Below are 19,979 nucleotides of genomic sequence, written 5' to 3'. Positions count from 1 at the left end.
CACACAGTAACATCCCGTTTTGCTTTCAGGAATTCATTCCTTCTGATGCAGTGCTCCCAGGCTGGGCTGGAGGCCCCACAGGTGCTCTGACAGCAGCAGGGAGCATGAAGCAGAGAAGACAAAGTGTGCACAGTGTGGAGGTGCCAGTCTTTGGGTACGTAGCTCTGCTGCTCACAACCTGCATGCGACGCTGCATGTGGATTCTGCTAGCTCAACTATTTCCGACTCTTGTTTCTCAGCATGATGTAAGCAAACCCAAGTGTCATTTCTTTCAGAAAAAATATTACAGTAAATCACTCCAACAAGGCTTACTCATTTCCTCTCCCCCATCTCTTACTACCTTCTTACCAGAGAGACAAAAGTCCTTTTATAATACAAGGGCTTATCTCACCTGCTTCCTCAACAGCCCCACAGAGCTGAAAGTTCACCAGAGATGAAAGAAGAACTGCACCTTTCCTGCATCTCTCACCTTGTAAACAATTGCTGGTATTTTAAGCTTGCCTTTATATCCAGGGTCATCTTCAGTACTATTCTGGACCTTTTTATTTTACAACTCTCTTGGGCATCAGCACCATTTCAGAACTCGTGCTCCATCAGTGCTCCCCACCAGCACAGACCTCCCCACATCTAAGGCAAACCAGTTTTTGTTAGAAGCTGGTGGAAAACCACCAGAGCACAGAGTGGCAGAAAGTTAACATAGGCTGATGTGACATAAACAAGGGCCACACTCAGACCAGAAGACACATACTTGCTTTTTTATGCCACATTAGTTATCAGAGGTGTCCTAGTAAGCAGCCGTCTGATCCTAGCTAAGGGAGAATTAATGCTGAGAAAAACAAGTGCCCTTTCACTTCTTGTGTGCTAACCAGGCAGCAGATCCCCGAATCATTATTTAGTGTAAATTGCAGCTGTCCGTGACTACCAAGTGGTAAAATTTTTCTGAGCATGAAAAAGTTTGAGGGGAAAATTGGCTAGGCTGTCTTACCGATAGTTTCTATTTCAGTAACTTTTAGGACCAAAATTAATCTGCAGATCAAAGATTGTCTACTAAACCAGAAAAGAGAACAAAGAACGTGCCCTAAAGTAACACTTGTATATCGTCACCCTCATGAGTAATTATATTACGAGTTTTTTACATTTGCCTTCATTTTTTCTCTTTTGATGTTGACTGCGTTAAGCATTTAGCATCTTTTTTTAAGCTACAGCTGAGTTTATGTAGCAATTGATTCATTGCTGAATCTTCCTGCCACTCCCAGTGCTGGCAGAAAGACAAACTAAGGCAAGAGTCACAACCAGATTAATTACTGGCCAAGTCCTGATTTCAGCCAATTCCCTGCAATGGCTAGCTTTAGAAAGGCCTGCTGCACTGGAGGAGACAGCTTGTGCCTCGGTCACCGGGCAAAGGGAGAAAAGCTGCGCCAAACTAATCGCTAATCTGCTATTAAAATAACGAGAAGCCCCCTCCACCTACGCGGGGTGGCTTTGTCTAGGAGAGGTGAACTGCGCGTGACAGAGGCAACTCCTCTCACTTCACCACAGCCGGTTGGTTTGTTAGCACCAGAGTTACAAAGCTGCCCTACTGAATTTCCGCTTTCCTCTCAGCAGTTTTTTCTGACATCCTGGAGCTCTCCCCATCCTCCACAGCGCTTCAGGCTGAGACAGCTCCCGCCGTACTTACTCCTACCTTACTAGTTCACAACTACGGTATATGCACACTTCTTTGCTTGGGAGAGTCCAACCCCTGGCCGTTGAACATCTGCAGGAGTATTAAAGTACCTCACACATCTCTAATTCGGTTTGATTTCTTGTGGCTTAGTCTGAGCTTGTGCTTTAGAAAGCACTGGCCCGGTTTTCCAAAGGGTCATGAACTGGGAAACCTCCAAATCTTAAAAGATGACATCATCACCTATTTCTGTTAAAAACATTGGTCAAGAGCATTGTAAGAGATTAAAAAAAAAACCAAACCAGTGGCTTACACCATGAAGATGACATTTTTTTTTTATGCAAGTGGCATGGACTGCACGTGGCATTGTTAGAACACTGGTTTAATTCATTCCGCTATCAGAAAAATCAGGCAGAATTTCTAAAAATGTCTTTGCTGATCAAGAATTATTCTGCAGTAGGCACTGAAAGGAACCCGTGTTCAGGTGCTGCTTGCACCAAGCTCCTACACGCACGCAACAGCATTGCTGAGGACTCCCCATGCAGTGCAGAAGCAGTGCAGCACGCTAGAGGGACCAGCTCATGACAGCAGAACTGGGGTTTGGCGACAGGGATCACGCACAGCACCCCAGAACAAAAGCCAGGCCCTGATGTCCCACAGGTAGCAGTCCATTTACCCTCAGAGCGCCCAGGACACAGCCGCTTGCCAATACCACGGTGCCTCAGGGAAACACCTCCATTTACACTGTGCTTATCCTAGCGACTGTTACTAGCAAAGGCAGAAATACAACTGGAGTCTTTTTTTAAGTGGGAACTTCCTCTCGAGATACCCACCACAGACCTGCCTCCAGCCTGCAGCTAAGCACACATGGCCCCATCACACGATGCGGGGTGGCTACAACCTGTTTTAAGATGAGACATGTCAGCAGCTTCAGCAGACAGGGCTGCAAGGAGGGTACCACCAGCAGCAGCATTGCTGCTACTGCTGCTAATAGCTGCACAGACAGCATACGCCACGTTCCTGCTGCTACCGAACCAGGTCCAAGGCTCTCCAGGTTTGGACTCCATTAAAAAAAAAACAAAAAACAAAAAACCCAAAAAAACCTCAATTAGAAAAAAGCAAACCCAGTTTGTACTCTATTAGAAGAAAACTGAACACACAAGAACTCCAAACCCCTGTTGTACATCACTAGCATGTGTACCACCACTGCCAGCAGCACGGCTGCTCTAGTACAGGAACTTCTCATGTAAACAAGTCCTTGTAAGCTGTGAGAAGTTACTCAACCTGGCAGATGGCTCAGCCCTCTCCTTTTGGTAACATACAGCTGGGCTTTCCTCACCTTTCTGTAGCCATCAGCTAAGTTTTGTATTGCCTTTGTTAAACACAAACTGCAGATTTAAGTGTTTGGGTTTCTTTTTAAATATTGGTGATTTTCCAGGTAGCTTTTCTATACAAGCCATTTTCACATGGCAAAATAAATCCCTTCTCTAGGAATAATCAGAGCCAAGATAAATCGAGGGAGTGTCTCTCCTTTGTGGGTGGACCCAGGCTGGAGGAAGACACAACCACACGCACATGCTGCTCTCTGCTCTGCTGCAGTAACAAGCAGGGCTGTACTTGGACTTTTCTGTCCCCTCTCTGAGGTACGTGCGCCTGCCTCAGCGGTGCTTATGTTGAAGCTTTTTCGAATTCTGTACCTCAGAACGCAGGCACACCTGTACCTGAACTTACCAAAACAGCTTTTTTTCATACAAGTATTTTTAGGAGAAACGGATACTCCTCTTTCAAGTGTAAGACAGTTGAAGCACTTCCTCTCGTGCTTTTTTTTTTTTAAACACCATACATTGCAGAATTGAAAACAAAACATCCCAGACTTTCGAATTAAAATACAAGCTTTACAACCACATAGTAAGTGTAGGCTCTTATATTTCAGTTTAAGACTATATCATTTTATAGAGTACCAAAATAAGCAAAGGATCAGCACTCCATACAAAGTGTTAGTTCTTGTGAGGAGGGTAGAAGGGAGATGGACTTTAATTACACTAAACTTTTTTTGCAAGTCTAAAGAAAATTCCATTTCAGCAAAACAGATTTGGGTTTAGATTCCCCACACTTCTAGGTCATTAAATAGTGTTTCTTTAAAAACAATTTACATTTTTCTCATTCAAAGTAAAGGGATGATTTAAGGGAGTATTAACAAGGAGGGTGGTGCTGTTCATGTTTAATGTCAATATGCAGTGTCATCTGCTAGGAAGGCTAGAAGAGCAACACAACTTTACTTCTGAAGACTATTAGAAATGGGCTAACGTTTGAGAAAAGTTTAAAGCACACTACACCGGCTCGAGGTCTAGTTTGCTGCTGGTAAGCCTCTGCTAGTCTGTACACTGCCATGAGGAACGAACTCAGCAGGCAAATCCCAACGCCCAGATGCTGGCAGCAACATGTGTTTTCACACATGTACCCCCAAGTCCCACTTAGGACAGTTCTGTCTCTCCCCTGTCTTAACGGCATTAAAATGCAAGGAAATTAGCAGCTAACATCGCCACTACAATTTTACAAAAGCATTAAGTCTGAACAAAATAGCAGTTAAAACAAATTGAAGCTCTCTGTTCAACTCCAGGATTCATTCTCCATGACAACCCTCCTTCTGTCCTACCCCCTGTCCAGTTTATTCCCCCACTCCTTTCCTAATGTCTATTTTACAATAAATAGGTTAAGTGGATTTACATGATGCAAACGCAACTCAAAAGACTTTTGCCCTATACATATAACCATGTTAAGCTGTGAGATTATACACGTGATATATCTCTAACAGAGCAACCACCAGTTTAGATTTTTCCAAGAAACACAAGTATTTCAGCATGTACACAGTAATGACTTTAAAACTGTCCAACATCATTGCTTTCATACATTCTCTTCCTCTTTATAGTCTTAAAGGGATTTTAGACCTTGATGGCAACAATCCCAAAACAAGAGTAAAATGAATTTATTTTATTGCAAACAAACGTCTAGAGTTAAATTTCTCCACCCACTTTCTTTAAAGAGAAAAGGAATCAGCAGGCTAAGGAGATACACCCATTTGAGAATTGACATGATTAAAAATTAGCTATAAAATGGGTGACTCACAGTTTCATTAGCTTACAAAATGGTGGAGTAACTACTACAAGCACACTAGGTATACAGTATTTTGTGGGGAAAGAGTTATACAGACACACAGCTAACTTCATATAGATCCCATTAGACAACTGGATTTACAACAAGTTTTGTTTAATAAGAAATGGGCAAAGCCAGCTTCTTTTCAGAATCAAAATGCAGAACAAATGGAAAAGAAATTATGGTGTTGTACCTTCACAAGTTTGAGCCTCCACAAATAATGCAACCAAGTTTTACAACTTTAAGAGCTTCTACATACACTCCACCTTCACTATTTACCCCCAGGTTTCCTCTTTGCCCCCAGCATCTCATTGAGTTCCAAATGTTACAAAAAAGTCCTAGTTATTGCCAGAAACTTTTACCTCCCCCTCCTCCCCTCCCCACCCAGAAGCTTCATAGAGAGGATGGAGTGTAATATGGAGCTTTACATAATCTCATGGTATTCATGAGGGCTACTAAGAAGCCTCTGTACGAATCTGGTTGCTAACATTTCTATCATATTGTGACATGACTCACGACTGTTTCTTAGAAATTGGGGGATGGGGAAAAAGGAGAAAATTCTTTAATAAAAAGACACCAGGTACAAAGCAACGTTTTACTTTTGTTGTGGTAAAAAAAAAGTCACATTTTACAGATAAAATGTAGAACCCTGAAATACTGACACATTCTCTTATCGTGCACAATGCTGAGGTTCTCTTACGAATCACTTTAAAACTGCAATTAAAAATGTACAAAAAAAGAAAAGAAAAAAAATCAACCCACAAAGCTTCTAAAAAAGGAACCCGCAGGCACTTCCTCTTGTGGAATGTTTAAAAAGTTAGCCTACTAAAGAAAACAGTCGACTTCTTGTGAAGGTTTTGGAGAAATATGTATCAGTTCATTTATTTGGGTATTCAATAATATCCTTGGTGATAATGCTGACTCCATGGCTTCTGACCCCAGAATTGCTGCAATAAATGGATAAATAGTTAATTTTAACCTGTAATCACATAATGGTTACATTTCTTACAGGAAAAAAAAAGTGTTTAACAAACGTCTAGTTCTGGAACTTGAGAAGATTAAAGCCCTCTCAAATAGCAGCAAGTTCCTAAACAACTGAAGGCAGTTAAAAGAGTTCACTTCACAGTAGTAATGTGAAGCCAAATACTACATGCCATTAAGACGGGTAAGCCATAGCTGATATTTGATATATCAAGACCATCAAGCCAGATTAAGTTTTGCTCAGAAAACTATTTATAGTGATATTACCCAGCATTAAAAGATTCTGCTATCCAGTTTTGATTACACATCTAATTATTTCAGACAGCATTTTCAAACCCTCCAGTTAACAATCAGTTAAAAGGTAAAGTTATGACTACTTACACCCTGCTGCCACTGGTTGTAGCCCTGAGATTGGTTTTTGTAGCCACGATTATTTCCCCTTCCTCTGAAGTTCTGCAAGAGGACAACAGTTTTTAACTACTTCATCTATATAGATTTTTTAGAAGTGTACTAATACCAATCTTTCTATTACAACCAAACCATCACAGACCATATGGAATCTTTCAAATACAAGGTATCAGGCCGAGGTTAAAAAAAACCCAAACACCACCACCCCCCCCCGCCGCAAAAACAAACAAACAACAACAAAAAACAAAAACAAAAACCCACAAAAAAAAAAAAACCAAAAAACCACACCACAAAAACCTGAAAAACACTAGAATACCAAAAGCCTCTCCCCCTCCTCCAAGCAACTGATTCTTAAACATGGAGCAAGAACCCCAGAATTAATAAGCCAGCTCAAACTGTTGTTGCCAGTGGTCTGAAAAGCTGGCTAATCCAGTTTTGACTCACCCTATTTCCAGCTGCTGAACTGCACCAGGACAACTAAAAATACAAGAGCTTGCCTATTTTTAGTTAGGAAAGGCTGTAGTTGCTACAAGGATGTGTTATCTGATCAGACAAAAGGATATGGGTCATACAACTGAAAACGGAAGAGCTAGTCCACAAAACTTCAAGTACAAGTTACGGTACAAAAAAAGGGACATTGATACTAGTAGATAAAATAGTGCGTTTCCCCTGTTTGTCAGTATTAGACAAACCTGAGCCATGTTTACTAGCATGGGCTCCATCTGCTGGCTCTTCAGTAATCAAAATTATGTTTTCAAATACTTCCACTGATATTCCAGCAGTTAAGACCATGCCTAGTATGTCTTTACTAGTTATGTTTGATACCAGACACCAAAACAAAGACTCTCTCCAGAGCTATTTCCAGCAAGTTCTCTAAGTGCTTGATAAAGATACATCTTGACCTTAAGGCCAAACAACAGTTACTACTGTTTGGAGAAAAAAATTAGAAAAAAAAGAAGAGAGAGAGAAAAATCAAACATCAAACACAAGCCTTCACACACATGGCCTAAAAATCTTCATCTTTAACAGGACAGAGGTACAGTCTTAACACGGAACCTCCACATCAGCATCAGAACTTCTTGGGCACACACACCGAACTAGAAAGCTAGGCCTTTTAGTGTGGGATTAGTGTAGTACCACAACCAAGCTGGTGGCTATTCACAGCCACCAAACCTTTCAAACATCATCATCCAAATTACTGTAGTTCAACTAATAAATCCCCCCAAAGCATCACCTGGTTGTAGTTTCCCCTGTTGGGCATTCCACCTCTGTTATAGTTGCCTCTGTTTGAGTAGCCACCTCTGCTTGGAAAAACAGGGCCACGAGGATATGGGTAGCCAATTGCACCGCTGCTGCCACCGCCGCCACCACCACCGCCACCACCTCGCTGAGGCATGTTGCCTCCCCTTCTGTTGTATCCACCGCGATTGCCAGGGACTGCAGGGAGAGAGTTACTTCAATCAAGTAATTGTTAGGTCTCTTTAAGTATTTCTTACATGAAGATTATTGTTCAAAATAATGATGGTACAGAAATAAAACATCCAAATTCAGTACAAAAATTTCAATGCAAAGATTAAGTCATCTGGTCATAATGAAAACTGGTAATTTAACCATGTACTAGCCCCCAGTACAGTCTGGCACATAAGCGAACACCAAACCTAACATAAAAACTCAAAGCTGTGCCTCAAACCACATGGACAGTGTAATCCAGGATTTTGACAATCCTCACTTTTAAAACTGGACAACTAACTTTGCACCAATACTTTAAACTTACTGAAGTTGAAATCAAGGGTCCCACTAAGCAATAATTGCAATGCAAGTACTACAACCTTTCTTCCCCCCAGCAGCAGCAACCTCCAAAATTTACAGGCTTATTTCTTGGCTCACCTCCCCCTCTGAAGTTGCCACGCATGTTGAATCCTCCACGTCCTCTCTGACCCCTATTAAATTGATTTTTATTGCTCTTCTTGTTCTTCTTTGAGCCAGTGTTCTGTTTCTTTTCTGGCGGAAGAGACTTCTTACTTTCTTCTTTATATTGTTCCAAAAGCTTCTGAGCTTCTTCTTTTTGCAACTCTACATAGATTATTTCATCAAAACATTCTGCTACCTCTGGCAGTGTGAAGTTCCCTATAATTGCAAAAACACTGAGTATTCAGCATCTACATTCAGCTACAACCAAAGCCATAACTTAACCACCTTTCTCCCATTCTTCCTCCCACCCCCCTGCATTCCCTCAGCATAGGGACAAAATTACGTAATCTGAACATTTAAAAAATGTAACAGTGACAAAAGAAATAAACAGGTCTTCATGGAGTTGCCAGTACTGTTCCAAACCTTGAAAACATTCTGCCTATATCTTTTTTTTCTTTTATAAGCCTCCACTCAGAACACCAGTTTCTGCCAAATATGTCACTTATATAGGGCACTTTATGCCAAGACAGCTTTGTGCATCTGCATGAAGCATATCAGCATAACTGAGTAGTGTTAAGGACTGCAGCAGAGGGAACACAATATAGTGTTGTCCTACAAGTTACAATAGTCTTCCAGTTTTGTTTAAGTACAACTGTTTAAGATAAAGTGATTTTTTAGACTTCACGTTTACTTAATCCTTTAAACAGATACTCAGCATCCTAAAACACAGTATAGGATTATGTTCCATGCCTTTCATTTTGAGAACTGCATGCTCTGGAAGATCTTTTCCCTCCACCTCTGCCTTCTTTTGTGTTCTTTGCTTGTAGTCTTCATCTTTTGGGCAAACAACAACTGCTTTGCGCTGGAAGCCTGCAAACAGGCACATTTTTCTCCTCTGCGCAGCTGCAGACACATTTGTCTGAAAAAAATGCAGTAACTTACTACACGTAGCTGTCATTGTAAGAGTTAAGGAAGTCAACTTATGGTGTATAGACTTCACCTCTACAAGAGCTTGCAATGAAGTTTACAAATAACTGGACATAAAGATGCTGCATAATGCAAAGTTACGAGCTCATATCCACGTGTTAAAACACTATTCCTCCCACATCCCATAAATCCAGAGAAGTTCAGACAAGCATTTGTAGTAATATCTCAACTTTGCGTCCCCTGAACGAGTAGTAAGTGAAACAACTGCTATTACAATGTAACTTTAATCCCATTTAATTACTGCACTACAGCCTATAACAAAACTTCCTTAACCCTTTTTCACTGAAGCTTCTACCTGATCCAAAATGAAATTCCGCTTCTTACGAGCTGCGATCTCAATGAACTTCCCCAGACACTGTGGAGCTCTCTGCAACAGTGTGTTAAGTTTTCCAGTGTCCGCCATCTGCCGCTTAAAACCTGCAACCTACAGAGAGATTTCCCAGAGTTTAAGTAGCCCTGATACACATGGCTGACATTTTTCTTTGCTAAATGCTTTTCACCTCGCTTCAAGGATTGTTCAAGGCCACAGCTACAAACTCATAATTGAAATTGCCAAAGCCTCCATAAGACATAGAGATTTATAAACAAAGACACTAGGTGAATCAATACAGCTGAATCTAAGGTATACTCATTACATTACTAATTCAAAGCTAAGCATTCTATTCTGAGGACACCGATATAAAGAGAACTAAGAAATAGTCAACTGTTGACTATTTAAGTATGTAGTACCACAAAAAACTTCTGAATCCTGCTGTGCCATGTATGAGTTAGCAGCTCAGCAAGACAACAAAACTTTAATGGTCACTAGCTAACCAGCAGCTGGTTTCTCAGATTTCTTTGATACAAAACAAGCCCATGACAGCCAAAGACCTTGGATTTACAGCAAGTCTTGAACATACCAAGAAATACCACTTACCATCATTTTGTCCATAATAGTGTTTGTCCCAAGAATGTTGTATTTCCCAGGATTTGCTGCTGCATGTTTGGTAACCCAGGTAGTCTTGCCAGCTCCAGGCAAGCCAATCATCATCACCACCTGTGACAACAGGTTCTGTATTTTAGATACTAGTTCAAAGATTTTCTTTAATATGCAACTTAGACCAGCAAGCCTAATGGAAACTGGGGGGGGGGGGGGGGGGGGGGCGGCGGCGGCACATGATGAAGAGTCACCAGATACCAAGTATTAAAGCTCCCAAACAAAAAGGTCAGAGTGTTGTACAACAGTCTGCTTAAACTCCACCACTTCTGTTCATCTCTCTCAACAACCTTGAGATTATCAACAAGAAACTTACCTCACAATCTTTCTTTTGCTCAGGTCCCTTTGGTCCTCGGACCCTATCCTCCAGGGGGACCTTCTGGATGAAGGTATACTCTTCAGGTACAGGAAAGTAAGGTTCCTCCTTCTGACCAAAGTTGAACTCAACTGCACAGTTATGGCAGAGAACATGTGGGAAGAGTGGCCGCCCATCAAGAACTTCCTTACTTATTTTGAATGCAACACCAAGCTCTTGTCCGTTCTTGGAATATGAGAGTTCCACTTCATCACCATCAAAATTCTGGTTTTCAAGACAAAGCATTAGTTTGGATAAAATAACTCACCTCGCACTATAAAGTCATGTTAGACATTTCACTATATTGGCTATATTCACTCAACTTCTGCAACACTGTTTTATTATAAAGGATCTACTTAAAAGTTTTCTCCTAAAATGAGTTACTGTCAATGATCATCTCGTTCAAGATCTGATTTTTTTTTTTTCTAAAAGGCTTTAAAGACATTTCTCTGTGAATATAAAATCTTAACACATTGACAGCAGTCACTGTTGATAATGCCTGCTATTTCTACCTCCTCCCTATGGTATACAACTTGTCTTGCTGCAAGTTCTTCCTGGATCTGGTTTACGGCTTCTCACATAAAAGCAGTCTAAAAATTCAAGTATGTTTTTCCTCAAAAGAAAATATAAGTGAAAACTTACAGCAAAACATCCAATCACATCATTTTCATCAAACTTCTCACCAAAGTCTTCAGTCTCACAATTGCATGTCTTTATTCCCTTTAGAGAATACCCATAGGAAAACTCTTCTTCACCTGAAGAAATAATTTAAACGTATTAAAAATAGGCATTTTTTAGAAATACAATCAATTCACAGCTACGTAAGTAAGCTGCTGTTCAGTACAGTTTTTTTAATGCCAAAACAAGCTATGACCCCTAAACAGCTACAGCTTGTTCTTGTATTCAAGAATACTGTCACTTGAGATGGAACAGCAGTATTTCCCCCATCCCAGTTTTAATAGCCTTATGCTGCTGGTTCCAGATTCATGTTCACATAAAACTGAACTGCCACATAAAGACATGAGCAAGTATTTTTAAACTCTGAAGACCTGATTATGCACCAGTATACCTGTAACGTAGTCAGAAAGGCTTTCTGAATTTAGTCTCCAGTAGCACTTACCCCTCCCCATTTTAAAGGGAGTTTAGCAGACATTCAGCCTATGTGACAGCTGAGTATGAAGCTGCAAGGAACAAGCTAACAGAAAGTGTCAAACACAAGGACCCAGGTGGAACTTAAGTACTTAACTAGAAAGCTGCTGCTGATGTTAGAACATACCAAATTCATATACATTTCCCACAAAAATATGTCTCAGCAGCAGGTATTAGTTATAAATACCATTATGATCAGTTCCCATGTATCTAATGAAATTGTACTTCCTTCTTCCTAGCTACTTTCAGAAACGAGGATTCTCCCCCCAAGCCAAAAGAATTATAATGTAGCTATCCAGGAATCTTTCTTCACTGGTTAAATCTTATACCATGCCCCACCCTTTAATAATAAAAAAAAAAGGGGGGGGCAGCTGTGAAACCCCTCTTCCTATTTATGACACTACATGAAAAGGAGAAATCCTTAACCTTGTCAGGTCTTCAAAAGAATTTTCTCCACAACCCATACCTCACCACTGAAAGAATTAACTCTCAAATCATGTACTCCTTACAGGCCTGAGTACTTAATGACTTTATTTGGTCCCAGTAATAAACTTTCTTGCACCACGACCAGTGAACGATTCAAGTTAAGACTTCTGAGAACACACGGACTACAATCGCTAAGCTTTTCCCATCTGCTTAAGAAAAAATGACAAAACTTCAACCATATACACAATAATACAAAAGCAACCAAATGTTTAAGTCTTACCAAGCAACATTCCACTTGTGTTCAGTGACCAGCCAACTCGTACTTCATGTATGTCAATGTCTTTTGTATACAGGTGTTTAACAGGAATCTTTTCTGTAACCTATTTTTAAATTATTCATTAAAAGGTGTGTAGTATTTATTAAGACACTAACAAGATGGAAACACAAAGGTAACATCTGAAACCTTTACACTTCACTTTCTGCAAAAATAAAACATGCTTAAGTATGTGAAATCACAAGCTAATGAATAAATAGTTGCATCTCCTGACTGACGGAGCAATGAAGATGCAAGATACCATATACCTTCAAAGCACTTAGTCATAGCAGTCCCTCTCAGTGGCCAAACACCTTAATCCTTTTGACACTGTATTAAAATCACAAAGATGTATACGTGCATTTAAAAAAAATAATTGCCATAAAGTTGGGATTAACAGGAAATTAACTTTGTCAATAAAATGTGGTAATGGATAAAAAAAAATTGCTTTACCAAGACTGGGGAAAATACTACTCATCCCTTTCCACAGTAAGCAGACTTCCTGGGCAAGTTACCAGCTTCCACGCAACATACCCAGATTCAAAAAAACCCACCTAAAAGCACTGGAATTTGTAGGCAACCAGCTATTTTCTAACTGCCTTTACAAACTTCACCAAACTAAAGTGAAAAACTTATCAGCATCCTACCAGTTTCCACAACTATTCCAGTCAGGTGACCGAGGTGAAACTGATTTGAAAGTGAACAGGGCAATAAATACCGTCATCAATTTCACTTCACTGGCCTTCCAAAGTTATAGGTACCAACACAGAAATCACTCAATACAAGAGCATGGAGAATGGGATCACTACCCACTCCTCATGGTAGTGGTTAGATTTGAAAGTACTAGAGGAAGAGAACAGAGTAAGCCTTTGTATACACAGGCACATCATATGCAAAGAAGCCTTTAAAATTGTTAAGTAATAAATAAATAAAACCAAACTCTATGCCTCCCGTTATTCTTTTGTCAAAAAGTGGGAGAAATCTGTTTATTACAAGGCTGACTGCTCTTTGCCATTCTTACCCTTTAGGAGAACTCTCGCTCTCAAAATTCAAGTACCTGCTAAATACATGCACGGCATACACAAGTCAGAATTATTCAGGTTGGAAGGGACCTCTGGAGGTCATCTAGCCCAAATCCTTGCTTTGAGCAGGTCAAACTCAAAGACTAAGCAGGAACAGAAAAAGGACTGCTGGGATAATTTATATGCCTTTAAAAAAAAAAAAAGGCCAAGCTTTCTGTAATCTTCAGAAAGTACATGCAAACTTCTGACTAGCGAGTATCAAAATTCTTCCAAGTGTTGATGCATGAGGTGCCAAATAAAATTCTTTGTTCAAAAATGAGACCAGAAGTTACACATTCAGGGCAAATGCAAGGTGCTTTTTTTTTTTATTATTTTATTTAAATGGAAGTTCTTATAGAAGAGGAAGCAGTTTTGCAAATTGACCAATCTTTTATCAACAACCGTTTCACAGGCTTCTAAGAGAAGGCCTTCTGAAAGTCCTGTTCACCTGAAATAGTTTCAACTAAGTCCAAAAAAACTGACAAATATAAACAATATTATATTTAAGCATGCAAAACAGTCTCCCATAAAACATCAGTTTAACTCACCTTCATCTCAAAGCAGACTTTGCCTTTAGAAACTCCATAGGAGGCTCTCCCTCCAGCCCAAAGGAAAGCAAAGCTTTCCATGGTCAGAGAGGAAGCACTAAACCGGTCTCTTGAGATTTTAAAATGCAGGTCACAGTTATCTGTTAACATAAAAATCATTCTGTTTACTCTTATTACAAAATAAAGTACAGCTGTCCAATGTTATGCATTAAAGGTGATTTCAGCTTTCAAAGGTGATTTTCAAGACAAACTGTCAGCAAGTGCTCAGCATCTTTCAGGAAAGCAACTGAACACATGCCTAGATGGAGCTGCAGGCTGAAGCTCAGCCAAAAATCTTAGGAAAAACTAGCTAACGAGAATAGTTTTCAAGGTGCCATCTTCACTCCTGTCACCAAATTCCCTCTATTTTTTTCTATCTGCTTAAAAACCTGAATTTCATCTCATCTGTTTGAACATTTTTTTTCAGTTACCTGAGATACTTCCATCAATATAGAGCAAAGGAATCTGCGTCGTGCTTTTTGCACTACTTGCTAGATACATTTTTTTGAAGTCTTATTACCCCTCATGCCCAAACCTAATGGCAGCTGAGAAACAAAAATACTTGTGTTCCTATTTACTTATGCACTGAAAGTAGTACTGTCTTTGGTTAATATAGTCAATTATCAAGTCCAATTAGATTAAGCCAATTGAAATAAAGTCAGTTAAGTCAAGTGCAGATAGGTTAAGCACACAGAATGTGGTAAGAGAACATACTTCACCCAAGAACACAATCTGCACTATGAATTCACCTATCGCTCCAAGAACTTAAGTGGAACCTTTGTTTTACAGACATCTTCAGAGCCGCACACCATGAAATTTCAAATTTATCTTCTAGTAGGTTTCAAAAAGACAATGCAAAATGGTAACATGAGGTGCAGGATATAGCACTTGAATTCCCCAGAGCAAGGAATCCATAGAAGAAACTCCAAACCTATTTGACGGTTACAAGAAAGGAGCAAAATGAGCGAGCAGGGACTTCTGCCCTGGTGTAAAATCCACACGCTGCCCGAGTACACCAAAATGCAGTCTTCCCTGTATGACTGGTAACTCTCATGCATGAGATCTTGTTTTGTTTGCATACAGCCATCCCCAGTTGCAACTACAGTATTTGTGATCCAAGTGTTTTCTCATTAGTACTTCTAACTTATTTATTGCATGAAAACCAGATAAAATAATACAGAAGAAACCCACCTGTATAGGTTACTTTTAGAACAACAAATGAGAACAGAATCTGAAATTACAGCCTCCTTGTAAGACACAGGTAATAAAAAGCACTTAAGAGTGCTAAACCTCTTACATGTCTGGATCATTACGGTCCAGAAAAGAGAGTGAGTGCCAAGTTGTTACACAATTCAGTCTTGAAGCTATGTTTGATTCTGATCTCCAAGCAGCCTGTCAACACTTTAAACTAAATCACAAAGTCTATCCAGTAACAAAACTTTCTACTAGAAATAATAATAATGAGAAGTAGCTACTACTCAGTTACTGGGAAAATCAGAAGGTCTTGCAAAGGTGGCTACTCACCAGGTTAGCAGCTAGAAACTTGAGATTTAGTTAGCAAAATGTCAAGGATGGCATATTCAGCAATTTACAAAGCTGTAAACTAATACCTCCTTCCATTTCAAAACATTTCTCGGGGAAAAAACCACATGGATCTACTAGCAAATATGCCAGATAATGCAAAAATTTAAGCTTTCCTTCCATGGCACTTAAAGAATCCAGTGAGTTCAAGCATCACTTATTCAAGTTTTCTAATAATGCACTAAGTCCTTGTACTTACCCTCACGAATACAAATGTCAACTTTGCCCCAGTCATGGTACATCACAATAACAGTAACATTTATAATCTGCCTCAATCTCCCTCCCCCTGCCCCGGCACTGTCTGTAGGTACTTGTCAATTTCTACACCCTTTCTGACCAATTCTCTCTGCCATCCCATTTGCACAAAGCACCCCCGCCAGCCCCAAACTCCCAGGTTGCACAAATGGGTCACTTTTCAGGAGGCCTTACCTGATTTTTGTTGTTGTTGTTAAATTTATCAGAAAACGTGAAAAAATACTCCACTGGTTGGTACATAAATAGGGCCGTAGCAGGTCACACAGGATGCTCACTTCACAAATTGTACTACTGTAATGACCTACACTATTGACTCTCAGAACTTTCTGAAGTGCAAAGCTCATGTACTATATAGTTAGCTTCTCAAGCTGTTTCTAGAGTGTTCCATGCTCATTCGACAGTTGGCCAGCTTAGTTTCCACACTAGTTAGTGTTTTCGTTAAGATTTCTTCAGAAAACTGTACAATATCACAGACTTCATAGGAAAACCAAGCTTATTACTGCTAATATAAGACCCATATACCCTTCTGTTCGTTTGTATAATGAAAATGGGTGGAAACACCACTTGCAATTTTTTTTTTTTTAAAGTTACGTGGTGGTGAAAGTCAACAAATGTATTCACCCCACATTTCAGAAAGTGTGGTTTTAAGATTAAAAGCATAACACCACATCTTTCCAGAGTAAAGGAAAGCATGTTTACTCACAAGTATCAAGACAAACCACTGTGTCGTCAAAATGTTCATCTTCTTCTTCAACAGGTGGTTGAGGGGACTTGGCCCTGAACAAAACAAAAGCAAACAAACCAAAGATAATAAAGCTACATGTATTTTCACACTGTTAAAATAAGCATTTCTGTACTTTACTTCTCCTCATTCAGAAAATGCTGCCCAGCATCAAGTTTATTTACCTGCTGTACTTATTTTCCTCAATGTATTCAAAATATCCACGGCCATGGTCTTCACGTGGTCTCTTCACTCCCCTCTTTTTCTCACCAGGTTTTTGTTCTGTTTTAGCATCTCCTGTAACAGAATTAATGATTTAATTACACGAAGTAACTCTTTAATTGGGAATAAAATCCTATACGACACTTCCAACGTTGGAAATTGTGAGATCCTACAGCACAAGAAAGACAACAGCAGCATACAGAAAAATTTTGCTTTGTACTAAGATAAGAAGCCGTATCTGGAATTTTCTCAGAAGACGCAAAACTTGTCTGCTAAATCGTCTCTGATCCGCAACAGAAGCGGCCAGTACACCACCCAGCAGCTGGTGCAGCCCTCGATGTTGAGATCCCCCCAGAGAAGCCAGACCGTTCCCAAGCGGTTAAAAAAAAAATTTAAAAAACAAACAAACAAAAAACCAACCCCCCCCCCCCCCCACCAAAACCCCACAAAAACCCCTCCCGCCACGCCAGACCCGCACACCCCCCCCCCCCCTCCGCCGCCGCCAGCAGGACATTCCCGGCCGCTCGCAAGGGCAGCGATCCGCACGACTGCGCCTCCTCTCGGCCGGCGGCGGCCCGGCCGGCCGGCAGCCCCGCCTGGGGCCGCCCGGCTGCCTGCAGGGAAGGGATTCCGCCTCCTCCCTCCCGCCTCCATTATACCAGGCCTTCCCAACGCCATCCCGTGCGGCGCCCAGGCCGGAAGTGACGTCACGCCGCCGAGCGCTCCTCAGCACAATACAGCGCGCCCCAGCGGCCCCTCCGCCACCGCCCCTCCCCCCCCCCCCCGCGGCCCCTTCCCCGCGCCTCCCCCCCGCGCGACGGCCCCTCCTCCTCCGGACCCGCACAACGGCCCCTCACGGGACCCTCGCCCCCCCCCCCCCCCCCCCCCGCGGGGCCCAGCGCAGCGCCTGGAAAGGAGCACGCGGTGCCGCGCGGGGTGGGGGGGGGCCGTGGACCCCCCCCCCCCCCCCCCTTCCCCGCGGGGGAAGCGCCGCCGTCGCGCCGGCCGCGAACGCCCTCCCGCGCGCGCCCCGGAAACCGCCCTCCTGGCCGTTGCCGCCACCCCCCCCCCCCGCGACGGGGGTTCCCGCGGGGGGGGATTAACTGCCCCCTCCCCCCCGGCCCCCCCTTCCCGCCGCGCACACTCACCGCCGGTGGCCTGAGTACCGGGGCGGCCGCCGCCGCCGCCACCTTCCGCTTTCTTCTGCTGCTGCTGCTGCTTGGCGGGGCCCGCCGGGCCGGAGGGGGCCGCCGCCGGGGGCCCGGAGGCACCGCCAGCGCTTTTGCCGGGGGCTTCCTTGGCGGCGCCGCGCGGCTGGAGGAGCGGCGGGGGCGGCTGCTGCTGCTGGGGCTGGGGCGGCTGCTGCTCCCCGTGCCCGTTGGCGTCCCCAGCCGCGGCCTCCTCCTCGTCGGCGAGTTCGTCCTCCCCCTCTTGGAAGCCCTGGTCGTCTCCGTTCTCATCCTCCTCCTCCTCCTCTTCCTCCTCCTCGCCGCCCGCCTCCTCTTCCATGGGGCCGCCCCCGGCCCCCGCCCGCTCGCCGTTCTCCTCGCCCAGCTCCATGGCGTCGCCATCGGCGGCCTCCAGCCCTTCCTCGTCGTCGTCCTCCGCGGTGGAGGCCGCGGCCTGGTCGGGGCCTCCCCCTTGGTGGAGCTGCGAGGCGCCCCCGCCGCTCTCGGCTGCCTCCCCCTCCATGCTGCCGTTGCCAGGCTCAACTGCGCTGCTGGCGGGGCCTCCCCCGCCGGCCTCCTCCTGGTCTAGCGCGGCCTGGAGCCGCTCCATGAGCTCGGCCTTGAGGCCCTTGTCGGAGAGGCGCCGCTTTTTCAGCTCCTCCTTCAGCTCCGACACCTTCAGCTTCTTCACGTTCACGGGCGAGCAGCTCATGGCGGCGGCGGCTCGATCCCTGGGCGGGCGACTCTGGGCTGGGGCGGACGGCGGCGGCGGCGGCTCTGGGTCGGGGCCCCGGCGGGAGGCGGTGGGTGGGTGGCGCGGCTGGTTCGTGCGGCTGCGGCAGCTGCAGAGCGGACCCGCCTGGCGCCAAATCCTTTCAGCGAGCTCGCGAGGGAGACGCGCCTCGCGGGGCCGAGCACGCAGCACTGCCCGCCCCCCCCCCGCGCACGTCGTCCCTCCTCCCCCCCGCTCCCCCCGCTACCGTAACGGCCGCCCGCGCGCGCCCGTACCGTAAATACCCGCCCGAGCGCAGCGGCTCCGCGCGGACCCGGCCCGCTCTCAGCCGTGGGCCGGCCGCCGCCGCCGCTCCGCGGAGCGGAGCCTGAGGGGAAAGAGCGGCTCTCCCTGCCGGCACGGCCCGCTCCGCGCCACCAGCTGTACCAGCGCCATGTTGGGCAAGGCGGCAGCAGGAAGCGCGGCCGCCGGCACCGCCGTTGTCCCCGCTCCGATACACCCCTTCGGCAAAACCATCCGCTCGGGACTGGAAATCAGTCACCGTGTCACCCGAGCAGGCCTCCGCCCGTCCTTCTGGCGTGGATTAAACCCGAAGAAGGTCCCAGACAAACTAAACGGTCGTCCGTCCCGTGTCCCCCCCCCCCCCCCCCCCCGCCCCGGCCCTGTCTCCAGGCCACAGCCTCGCAGGCCCGGCAGCTCCTTCCCCCCCCCAGCCCCGCTGCCGGGCGCCCATCTCGGGCCTAGTCAGCACAGTTTGTGGCATAAAGGGTTTGAAAACGAATCTAGCTACTCAAAATCGTTACCCTGATTCAACCTTGTTAACACAGTTACGTAAGGACAAAGGTAGAGCTATATAGCCATTCCTTCACCGGCTGCAGCACTGAGAGGCATGCACGGACGCGATCTTTGACTACATGGGGCTGGGGCTAGCTAACAAAGCCACAGGGCTAACAAAGGTTTTTCAAGTACATTAACTCTCCTCCGGACAAAAAGCACTAGTCTGGAGCTCAGCACAGAGCTGATCTGCTAACCAGAACTGCTCAGTTTTCCCTCTTTCTCCCTCTGCACAGCATTAATTTGGGGCTCTCCTCAGCCACCGAGTTGTACAGTGGTTGAATTTTTCCAATTTGGTCAAAAGTTCCTTGAAAACAGCAGAGAGGGTTTCACACGAACAGAAAGGCAGCACTAATCTACAAGTCTGCTTCCTCGGGGAGCCTGGATAAAAAGCTAATTTTCACTTGCAGAAAAAGAAAAGCAAGTCAAACAACTGGAAGATCAGTATGAAGTGCAACAGAAGGGAAGGTGTGTTTGGAATGAAGTTGCCTTGT

At 44.2% G+C, this 19,979-nt stretch overlaps 1 protein-coding gene across 2 annotated transcripts; it reads right to left on the bottom strand.

Annotated features, from left to right (window-relative positions):
• Positions 1-4,639: 4,639 nt before the first annotated feature.
• On the bottom strand, positions 4,640-18,834 carry HNRNPU (heterogeneous nuclear ribonucleoprotein U). Of its 2 annotated transcripts, XM_041128519.1 has the most exons (15): positions 18,093-18,834; positions 17,898-17,972; positions 16,713-16,824; positions 16,510-16,583; positions 13,932-14,071; positions 12,290-12,389; positions 11,077-11,189; positions 10,396-10,659; positions 10,020-10,139; positions 9,399-9,527; positions 8,867-9,035; positions 8,093-8,332; positions 7,440-7,642; positions 6,179-6,250; positions 4,640-5,763 (listed from the first exon to the last, which is right to left on the bottom strand). In XM_041128519.1, the coding sequence occupies exons 1-15, from the start codon at positions 18,628-18,630 to the stop codon at positions 5,710-5,712; spliced, it is 2,403 nt and encodes an 800-aa protein (XP_040984453.1). In that variant the 5' UTR covers positions 18,631-18,834; the 3' UTR covers positions 4,640-5,709. The 2 variants fall into 2 exon arrangements, with proteins under 2 accessions (XP_040984453.1, XP_029890241.1); XM_030034381.2 differs by having other exon boundaries at positions 17,898-18,834.
• Positions 18,835-19,979: the final 1,145 nt, after the last annotated feature.

This window comes from Aquila chrysaetos, chromosome 13 (assembly GCF_900496995.4).
Source record: "Aquila chrysaetos chrysaetos chromosome 13, bAquChr1.4, whole genome shotgun sequence".
Taxonomy (NCBI): Eukaryota; Metazoa; Chordata; class Aves; order Accipitriformes; family Accipitridae; genus Aquila; species Aquila chrysaetos.
This window is presented reverse-complemented; position numbering and strand designations above follow the sequence as displayed.

Excerpts from the sequence above, each read along its gene's own strand:
- HNRNPU (XM_030034381.2), bottom strand. The coding sequence starts at position 18,630 with ATGAGCTGCTCGCCCGTGAACGTGAAGAAGCTGAAGGTGTCGGAGCTG. Across the intron at positions 16,825-17,897 it reads CGGTACTCAGGCCACCGGCG|GAGATGCTAAAACAGAACAA; the intron begins GTGAGTGTGCGC and ends ATTCTGTTACAG. Across the intron at positions 7,643-8,092 it reads TGGCAACTTCAGAGGGGGAG|TCCCTGGCAATCGCGGTGGA; the intron begins GTGAGCCAAGAA and ends CTCTCCCTGCAG.